This window comes from Apaloderma vittatum, unplaced genomic scaffold (assembly GCF_000703405.1).
Source record: "Apaloderma vittatum isolate BGI_N311 unplaced genomic scaffold, ASM70340v1 scaffold45697, whole genome shotgun sequence".
Classification (NCBI taxonomy): Eukaryota; Metazoa; Chordata; class Aves; order Trogoniformes; family Trogonidae; genus Apaloderma; species Apaloderma vittatum.
This window is the reverse complement of record NW_009726419.1, coordinates 1-11288: the sequence shown is the minus strand read 5'-3', so window position 1 is coordinate 11288 and position 11288 is coordinate 1. Positions and strand designations below refer to the sequence as shown.

The window sequence follows — 11288 nt, the reverse complement described above, 5'->3', positions numbered from 1 at the left end:
TCCAGCCAGTTCAATAAATAAGCATGAAAACCACTGATTCCAGGAGCACTTCTCTCTCTACCCTTCTTCCTATTTCTTAGTCCGATCACCTTAGAAGTGCATCCTCTGTCACATCTCACAGACGCTTACTGCTGTTACCATGAGGTTTCCTCTGTAGATTCCAGAAAACGTTTATAATTTATACTCAAATTGCACTAGCATCTTAAAGTCTAAAACAAGTTTATCAAGGCTCTGTTGCATCAGTCACAGTATAAATAATGAGACAGAGTCTGTCTCAGAGAGTTTATACAAATCAGTAAAAGTGAGAAGAGATTCCAATACATTTCTGCAGGTGGCCAAATTAAGTACGTACGACCATTCTGAAAAACACTGTATTAGAATGCAATTACAATATTGTAACATTAAGATATATGGAGGCTCAAAGTAGGAAATAATCCTAAATTTGGCATGTGCTAACTTCAGAATGCTTGACTTGGCAACCTAAATAATAATGTTTCTGTAAGAAGCTAGGTACAAATCTGGCATCAAGTATTACTTAAACCCTTCTTACTTTGACAAAGTGCATTAGAAAATCTTATGCCAAGCAAAATAAAGTGCATAACATCAATGACTTAGTATATATCTAGTGACATAGCATACAACTCAGTTATTCAGACTGTAAGGATCACTTATCTACCATTCATTTAAAGCAACATTGAAAGTGATTTACTGAGCTCTCAAATCTAAAACTTGAACAAAATTAAAGATAAGCAAACAGAAAGGTTGAAGTTGACAATACACTTAGTGTCATGCATAAACAGAAAAAAACAACAAAAACCAACTCATACCATTGCTGCCAAGCCCTCCCTTTCCTTCTTCATTTCTTCCCGCAGTGCTTCCTTTTCATCAGCCCTCTTACTTAGCTGGGCAGCTAACTCCCTTTCAAGACGATACTTCTGCCGTTCCATCTCGTTTTTTAGCTGATCACACTGGACTAGAGCCTAGAAGAAAAACACTTTTTTAGGTGGAAGAAACCTAAAATTTTAAACAAAGATGTTATTTATCGAATGCCTTCAGAGAAAACAGTTCACTATTAGAAAGAATGTCTTTTGGTTTTTTTTTTACATCTCTATTATGATGTTTATACAGACCTTACTGAGTTAACATCTAGAATAAGACTGACAAATTGAAAACAGATCTGTACGTTTATATGTATATACATGACCTACTGCAATTTAGAAATTTAATTGCTTTTAGGAGTCATGGCAAAGATGGAAGCAGTTTTCAAAGTGTATTTTCCAAATAAGTAGCTGTTCTAAAACTAAGATGATTTATTGCCTTACATTTAAAACTCTTGGAATCACTCTCCAACATTTGACTCCTTGCAAACACTGGTTATTGCCTAACCATTTCTATTTTACTCAAAGCCAGGCCTCTATACACAATTTCCTTAGTGTTTCCTTGGTGAGGGAAGCAATTTAAACTATTATTTCAGAGAGTGCCTTAACAGCCTCCACTAAGTTTACATCAATTCCACGGTACACCCCTCAGGGTATCTTTCCTACCACAGGTCTACCTTGGTGAGGCCATCTGTGTTGCTGCCTTGAACCCTTTCCTGTAGCAATGTATCATCAGCAAGCAATTGTCTGCATAAGACTGCTGCAGTTTGGTAGACATGTAAAACAATGCAACACTAGAAGTAAGTTGCAGGAAGAAATGTGTATTTTGTTTGCTCCCCTATTTTGACTTTGTAATGAGTAGTTCAAAAAGTCTTTTTTTAACATTAATGTTGAAAATACATTCCTGGATTTGCTTCAACTATGGACGTTTAATCTTACCAGATCTCCTTGCTCTATATAAGAGGCTAGAGGCCACAAACTAGAGAAACACCTGAACAACAAAAAAACCCAGTGGTTTTAACTTATAAGCTCCTGAGGTTAGGCCTTCTATCAATAGGGTGGTGAAATTGCAGTTCTAGCATTTGGAAGTCCAATGTGTTAACTTCTCACCTTTCTTACATGGACCATTCTACTCAATTCCACAATACTTACAAATTAAAACAGTACTTCACACTAAGAATAAAAATAGGACTGGAAAAATAAAGGATGGTTTGCACTTACCAAGAGAAATGCCAGCACATATAAAAATGCTAAATTAACATAATATAAGTAAAATATTTTTTCCTGTTCCTTCGTATTACAACAGTTTTTGAGCATGGAAAAAACCAGACTACAATTCAGTCCTGTATACAGATAGCACTTCACATTTCCTCACTGCAGTGAAGAGAGTGGCCACTCTACTGAGCTACTTTCTTTATTAGGTGGAAATAGTATAGACACAAAGACAGGTTTTATTAAAGGCTCTACTAGTTTTTCTCACTGTTTCATTCTCAGGCCACATTTCTAACATGAGTTATACTGAATAAGGATTTTCTTTTTAAATGTTAAAATAAAGACTTCCAACACCAAATTACAAAAGAAGAAGATCAGACAACTTCACATTATCACATAGAGGAGGAAAAGTTTTTGTGGAGTTTTAAATAACAGTAAGTAAATAACATTTATATCCAATAACCATAGAAGCCACCTCAAGAAAAGCAAGCAATTAAAAAATTTAACTCCTAAAGGACAGAATGTGACAGGTGAAGAGTGGGCTTAGAAGGATTCTTTACATATCCAGTAAAACCCAAGGAGCTGCAATACTCTGAAGTTAAATTTAACAAGTACATTGGATTTCCAACTCTCATTATTATTTTCCCCACTGATTATAGTTAAAGACCCTACACACACGTACTCTCTCTGACAGCATTGGATGAATAATACCAATTTGATCAACAGAACAATTGTATCAATTATATCAATCTTGTCCACTATTAAAAAACAAATGCATTTCATTAAAAAAACCAAACATCCCTCTCAATTCCACAGTAATTCACTAATAATACAGTAGATGTCACTAAATATCAAGGAAATAATTTAGGGCAATATTGTTTGTTTGTATATGATAACTAGAGCAAACTAGATCAAAACTGATTTAGTCATTATTATTTATATAGCACCAAAAACTTCCTGTAGGTAGCATTACACAGACTTCTCATCTTCAAAGAGTTCTGTTAGCTAATCAGTTCTTGCACTGTGCTTGTCTGAGGCAAAAGATTTGTTTGTAAGCATTTTAAGCACTCTTTTGAGAGTAGCTCAGAAATATGATATAAGAATTATAGTCCTACATGTCATGAATGCCTTTGAAAATTCTACCATTCAATTTCTATCACTTAGCTGTGAAACTACATCAGAATTTAAATGTCGGCCTAAGAATACAACACACCCTACAGCTTTCATGAGTATTTAAGAACTCAGACACAGAGTTCATGTTACTGCTCAGAAATAGTCACACTGTCCAATCCATATTAACATGTGATAAAGGTCTTAAGTGTTTATTCTCTCATTAGTATGAAAAGTAATTAACATTGGCAGTAGATCTGAATACTGGAAAGCTCTCATTTCTTGATGAAAGTACCTTTGTTTTTTCTAAATTGGCCTCTTCTGCCATTTGCACAGCTTGTTTAACTTGCTCACAAGCATTAGATTCTCTTTGCTGCATCTCTTTCATGTTTCGTCTCAGTGAAACAAGTGCATCCATCAAGTCATCTCTTTCCCTGCATACAAAGAAAAAACAGCTATTTCTTCTACATCTTTTCTCAGGAGAAAAAAACACAACAGGTATATCAAACATAAAATGTTAACAGATAAAAGACATAAAGATGGTAAATAAAGCAACACTAAAACCACCACGGGTTAAGAGTGAAAGACAGCACACGATTAGCTTGGCAGAAACTGAAAATATCATTTGCTTGATAACCAGTCCTCCCCTTCAGAAGGATGGACCATCAGTGAAACTGCCAGTAATGACAGCAGAGGTCAAGTCATAAATACACTGAAGCTGAACAACATTCTGTTGGCATTACAAAGTAGGGATACACACTAAAGTAACAAAAAGGGCATGTTTTTGAGAAAACAGATCAAAGTAATCTGAAATTATACTGTGATAAAACATAAAATAGGGAGAAAAATAAAAGGAAGGGTGAGGTTCAACAAGCAATTCAGATCACTAAGTATATCAAATGAAAATTAATAGCACTTTGCTGCAAACTGGAACTAAACTAAACAGTAAGATTTCTGGGTTCTACTTCCCCACTGAACCAAGACCTATACCAAACGGTAAAACACAGTTAGTAAAACTCTAATACTTAACTTCACCTTTTCATTGTTTTGATATGTTCAAAGCTTTTAAATTAGGATTATAGTTGTCTGTTGTTTAGGTGCAGCTGGAGATTCTGGTTGGCAACCGTTGTGTTTGGGTTTGCTGGGTTTATTTTTCTTCACGTTGTGCGGAATGGTAACACAGTTGTATTTGCCAGAGAACTAGCAGTCATATTTTAAAATTTCACTTCAAGATTTGGGCAAAGCCCCTTTGAAAATCGCTACTGGAATATCTTTGTTTTTAATAAGTTACATGAAAGAAAGATGTAGTTTTCAGATTGTTTTAAATTTCAAAATGAAATAATGGTTTGAGAAAGATAAACAGGTCAGCTCAGATTTTTTATTTCAAACTACACTATAATAAAAGATGACAAGATACAGTGTGTTCATATTTTCTAGGACAAATAACAACTTTTCTTACAGAAGTAGATTTTGAAACATTACAGCAACAGAGAGCTTTCCCAGCCAGCAGAAAAACACATACATCCCAGCAATAGTCAGCTAATATGTAGGGATAGTATCCATTTGACAGGCAATATGTACTACGTTCCTGCAGTCTTCTTGCTTCTAATTGACTACCTCATCTCTGGCAGGCTCATTCTGAAACTTCAGAAATCCTAAGAAGCTTCAGATATCTGACAATAAACAGATGTCTGTTTAACAAACTCTGAAAAAGCTGCAGTATCCTATCATTATTACTAGCAAGTAGAAGATGATCAACTAGCAGAATTTCTTATGAAAAACACATTTTAATGCTCTTCGAATTTCTTTATTATTTATATTATATACAGTCTGCATAGCTTTTTAAAAAATCACTTAAATGAAAGCTACATTATAAAAAAGGCTGCAACAAATAAATTATTTTTTACCAAAGCAATTTTTTCCCTTGACTTATTGTAGTCAGGGAGGAGCAATGCATCCTGTCACAAACACCTGACCTCCTAACCAAATTCAAGGAGAAAAGAAAAAAAACCACCAGAACATAGTACACTGCTGATGTATCCTAGAGGTTCCCAAATGTAAGGACAACAAAGCGGAGGAAGAAAAATGTCCAACTACAGAAGGATAAAGAAGTTTTGCAAGAAATAATAATGCAAAATACAGGGACTTCCATAGCTATTGTTCTGATAGAGTGAAAAGTTTGTGCAAAAAGTGCGGGAAACAGACTATCAACAGTCTGATTATCTGGACAGCAAAGGTAATTACAAGATAACGACTAATATATTTTCTAGTTGAAATGAATAGCAAACCACCTTGGATTTTGAATTGGTTGGGACCTATGCTCTTATTCCGACATAGATTTTAGAATTATAACTTCAATTTTTTCATTTTTCTTTAAGTGTGCATGTCTACAAAGGCAACACAACAGAGACTTATGGTTTAATGTAAACAACCGTACTTCTAATGAGAAAGTAAATAGCTCCCAAACCTACTTTGTTACCCTCTCGATGGTCTGCATGTGAACATTAGAATGAGTCTGCGCAAGAACTGCCTCGTGTTGTGCACATTTCAGACACAGACCACCAACTCGGCTAGAATTCGTGGCTGAAACGAGTGACTTCTGGTGTTCCAGTCTTCCTTCCAAATCTCTGCATGTCTTCTGAGATTCTGAAAGGTCTTTTCTAGAGTGAAGAATCAAAAAATATTACTTATGCAATCAAATATTTCTACAAGTAATATATGCAATAGATAATTATAGATGTAACCCAAAAAAAAAACTGTTAAGATTTCCTGTAGCAAACAAAATTTTACACATTTCAGCAGGCTAAGGAAGACTTTAAGGGAGAAGTAATACTTGAACTGCCCAACTGAAATTATTAATAGGCAAAATAAAATTACATAGATTTGTTTCTTCCCTCTGCAGTATCAGAAAATAGTGAAGCTACACTGAAAATTATTAGATAAAACTTGAAGGCTTATTGACTGAACTGAAAAACAGATAAACACTATCAGCTATATAAATATTTCAGTATCCTATCCAACATTTTTCCTGTTGTTCTTATTAATGGTATCACTAACTTGGCATTTCTTCTCTACTCTCAAATTAATGGTAAAGTTACCGTATGAGGTCCCCTATGCTCCCTAGACAAAACCCAGATGTACTCCACTCTGCTCCAGCAATACAAACAAATCTGAGGTCAGCCACGTTTCCAGAATATCAGACTAAGGTTTTTACTTCTCTCTGAATTTTTACCAGGTGCTCTGAAGAATTTTCTCCAGAACTTCCAAGCAGCTGTCAGGCCAGGAAGAGTGCAAGCAGTAGGACTGCTGACATCAGGAAGTTCCAGGCAAACGCACACTGTGCACATATAGATCAATTTGACAAATCGTGCACTGAATCCAAAGCTTTTGGTTTGTTATGCAGGCCATCTGGGCAGCACACACATAGTAAGTCTGACACATTCTGGTCGCATTGGATTTACCGTGCACATGATATATACACTGCATGCATGCTTATTTCCATCTGGGAAATCTGTGCATTTTTTCCAATTTTAGTAGTTGGTCTATTAAATATAATCCCCTATAACCTGAACAGAATTTGCTCTGCATACATCCTACAGACAGTCTTGGTACAACAGACCTATTGTTGAGAAATCTTGGAGAGAACTCAGAATCCTATGTAAATATATGTTCAAAGTTAAAAACAAGGATAGTCTCACTGAAAGTGATGTAATTTCTCACTTTAGTTGAAATTTAGCAAGTGCTCAAGTGCTTTGTAGAACTTATAGTTTGAAAAATCATGCCTCTTAGCAGAAATCAAGAGGCTGAATAATGTACTTGTGGAAATTCTTAAGAGTTCTAATCTCCAATATTCATTTATCCATACATATAACACTTTGTTATATATATATACATAGCCAAGTGGGGGGAAAAAATTAAAATTGGATTACATAGCTGAAATTTAAGATCCTCCTTTACTTTCACTAACACAATTGGCTTTGCACATTTAAGATTTTATGACTGCAGAGAGCATATTTAAACTTGCCTCCCTACGAGTAACTCTTTCTACACACACACAAAAGCCTAGAATTTCCAGATATATAAAACCACAATTAACTTAGGGAAAATATAAATAAAGAGATTCAGTAGTAGTATCATGAACACAGGGAGAAGTTTACTCCTGAAAACCATATTCTAAAATGCTTGTTGTCTTAACCTCTATTTTTCTATAGTTTGCTACCTATTCAAACCTTTAATACTCTAAGGAGTATATGATAACTTATTTTCAACTATCTTTGCATTGAAAGATACGCAGGTTACATGGCTGGAAACACTGCCCGCATGCTTCAAAACTAAGTTTTCCAGCTCCAAAATCGTTACGTAGCCTAAACTAGTTACTAAGCCTAAACTGCTTAAGATTTGGAGGTTGGATTAAATGATCTCTAAGGTCCATTCCAGTCTAGGCCATTCTATGATTTTATGATTTTAAAACTTGCAATATAAAATATTAATAGAAGAAAGTGAACTATGGAAGAGCTCACACAAGTCAAAATTTTAACGCTTGGTTTTTCTTTGATTGGTATACCTTAACAGACATGATGTTTCTATAAAGAAAAAGGTTTAAAAGGATAAAAGACATTTTATATCAAGTTGTAATTTCTATAAATACAATAATTCAACTGAAGATATAAAATTTATATTGCTAAAGTTGCTATATATTAGCAGAACATTTAATTTTGCTACATTTATATTTGAGAAAACTTCATGTAAAACCAGCTTCCAGAGGCATCTATCAGAAAACACAGAATTCAGATATTGAGGCATTCTCTTACTTAAATTCAAAATAAGAGTGGTCCGTGTTGTTATGACGTGATAATTTATTCAAATAATTCTAAGAAAAAAAAATCAGTTTACCTTAGAGACTGTATTTTAGCATCAAGGATATTGACTTTTTCTTCATAAAGAAGTTTTAGTTTCTCCTTTGGAAAAGATGGGAGAAAATAAGTGTCTTTTCCTTTCCTTATAATATTGTCTTTACAAATAGATCTAGACATTAGCCATATTAATTCTTTCTGTACGAAGATATAAACTTCTTGAAATACTAGTGTCAGAGAAATCAAAATATTTCACACTTGTGAAAGTCTACAAAATGAATAACCCTCCCATTTTCTTATTTGTATACATCTGGGAAGATCCTCATATAGTAAATTCCTTCAGCTACAACTACAACCCTATACAATGATTTACACAAATTGACGATCTCGTCTTGAGTTTGCTCTTACTCTCAGTAGAAATAAAAGAGGAATTCTGAAGAACTTCAGGTAGACAAGCTATTTATTTATAATATAGTGAGTTACTTTTATTACTTTGTGAAGAACTAGATATATAAATTACCACACCAATGTTAAATACAATTGTGATAATAAACCAGATAAAGCACCAGAAATTTAGCTCACTATGATGCTTAGAAAGAAGTCACAATCAATACGATTCTCATAAATATGGCAGATGAAGTAAAATGCAATTACTGTAAAAACTAGCTTTCAAACAGCTGCAGGAATTAAGGATTACTGAAGAGGTTTTCAGCTATATGATGCACAAACTCAAGAAAAATATATTTTACTGGGAAAAATCCCCATAACATATAATTACATTTAAGATTCAAAAGTATTCTTTCAATTCCACAGTACCCACATGCACACAGATAAAAGTCATCAAAGCCTTCAGTTAGCATTGTTATCTTTTGGGAAAAACATGGGTATCTCATTAATTTAGAGTAAAAAAAAAAATGAGAACATCTTCCCAAAGTAAAAATACAGGACAGAGACAACATGATCTCTGAATCACTAGGGCTCCTCTGTATCTCTAAAAGTGCAACACGTCTAATTCAGCTTAGGGAAAATCAGCTGGACAAAGCTATGACTGTACATTACCGACCCCTGCGCTGCTCCAGGAGCAGAAAGGCTCAGAGCTTTCCTGGAAGACTACCTGAATTACATGAGCTAGTTCCCACCTGCATGTGCATTGTGCTACTGCTAAGAATTTCCAAAGTACAGCAGAGCCATCACAGTATGCTAGGGATTGGAAGGGACCTCAAAAGATCATCTAGTCCAATCCCCCTGTCAGAGCAGGAACACGTAGATGATGTTACACAGGAAGGCGTCCAGGCGGGTTTTGAACGTCTCCAGAGAAGGAGACTCCACCACCTCCCTGGGCAGACTGTGCCAGTGCTCTGTCACCCTCACTGAGAAGAAGTCACTGGCAGGACATTCTTAAAACAAGACTTCTCTCTGGGAAGTCAACATCTTCAGATATAACCTGCCATCTGTGTCTAACTGGATAATAAAATTAATTAGGGTATAATGAAAAGATGCAGTTTAAGAGAAAAAAATTTGGTCTCAGATTAAGGTTCAGTCAAACAAAATTCCTCTATGTGTGTTCCAGAATTAATCATCAGAACTGCAGCAACAACAGAACACCAAAAGGTTTGGCAAAGGTATGACCGCAAAGAAAGTTAATACCAACCAGTTCTACATGCCATTTTTCTATTTCTCCGTCTGTTGCTGTAACAAAAGGCTGATCTTTGTCACGTGCTGGTGATGAGGTGACGAGCTGATGCATGCTACAGTCATTAGCACCTACAGGGCAGGAGTTCTGCATATTTGCCTAAAATAAAAATATTAATGCTTCAGTGATAATTATGTAGGCTATTTTTTTTAAACAAATGTTAATTATAGGCGTACTGAATCTTATAATTTTAATTATGGCAGAATATAAGAAGTAATAAACAAGTTAATTAAGAGGGCAAGCTACAATAATGATGTTATCCACAGAAATCTAGGTTTACAAACTGTCATTAAATTTTGACTAAAATTCAGTTTTCAGATTACCATTTATACAGTCTTCCTTAAAAAGAATCAGGTCCTTGAACACTGATTAAAACAACAACATAAAAATAAAAACTTACCGAGGCATCTATAAGAGTTTGTTCTCTCAATGTATGTTCCTCAGTTAAGAATTTCAGTTTCTGGTGGAGTTCCTCATTTTCAAGTACAACTACTTGTACTCGATTTTTCACCCCAGACAATTCCTCCTAAAGGATACAGGAACTGCATGTAAAAAACTCCTTGAGACAACAAGTCTAGATTAACATGTTCAAGTATTTTAACCCTTTCAGAGAGAATAAGAATACTCAGAAGACAGGTCTCACAGTTTTGTAGCTTAAATTTCCATATATCTTCTTTTTAAAAAATGCTTATTTTTTATTTGAAATAGGATGTAAAAATGTCTTTGAAGACCCTCAAACACTATGCAGGCTTCAAGATGCACAGTAAGGCTCAATATCTACTGCCAAACTGCGTTTGGCTCAGTTTTGGTCATTACAACAATCAACCATAAGCCTAAGTGTAGGCTGGTTTTAAAGTAATTCTTCGTATTTAGGGGACTAGGGTTTTAGTAGTTGAAATAAGTTGTCTAATACCTTGCAAAACTTCACTTCTGCTTCTAGATGGTTTATGTACTGTGACTGATCATTGATTATAGGAACGAGATCAGAAAGGGATAGTAAATCTCCAGTTGCAGCTTCTGTGGGTTTCTGAAGGAAGTAAAGAAGAGCAAGTGTTTGCCATTTATTGCAGTAAGATGTTGCTTATACACAGAATACTATATCCACTTAATAAAAAGTCACCAACTACTAGATCATGAGAAGTAAATATGTCAGTTCTGTCAAAATGTACAACTGCTTGAGTAATCACAGCTATAAAGCAGGATTAAATCATAACCACAAACTGATTCGTAAATGAAATTTATATCCCTGTTTAAGTGTATCATCCCTTTAGACAAATGTAGGGAGCATTTTCTTCTCTGTGAAACAAATATAAAAATCCCTTGAATTTTAATGAGTTGTGGATGTGCACCAAAAGCAATTCCTCCAAACATTTATTAACAGTTGCCACAGAAAATTATGTTTGGAATTTTAATACCTGCATAGAAACACAGGAAAATGTGTAATAGATATTATATTTATCAAAGAACATAATACCTAACTATCCAACCTTTGAAGGTAAAGACAAAATCTACTATGTGTAAGAGACTGTGTTAAAAACGTTT

At 34.7% G+C, this 11288-nt stretch overlaps 1 protein-coding gene across 1 annotated transcript; it reads right to left on the bottom strand.

Moving 5' to 3' along the window:
* Positions 1-827: 827 nt before the first annotated feature.
* Positions 828-10773, bottom strand: SDCCAG8 (serologically defined colon cancer antigen 8; the record flags this gene model as incomplete). Its single annotated transcript, XM_009873260.1, has 7 exons — positions 828-980; positions 3496-3634; positions 5672-5860; positions 8094-8158; positions 9705-9845; positions 10147-10272; positions 10660-10773. Coding segments are annotated over 7 exons (927 nt in total), but the record flags the coding sequence as incomplete, so codon positions are not given.
* Between the last annotated feature and the right edge of the window lie 515 nt (positions 10774-11288).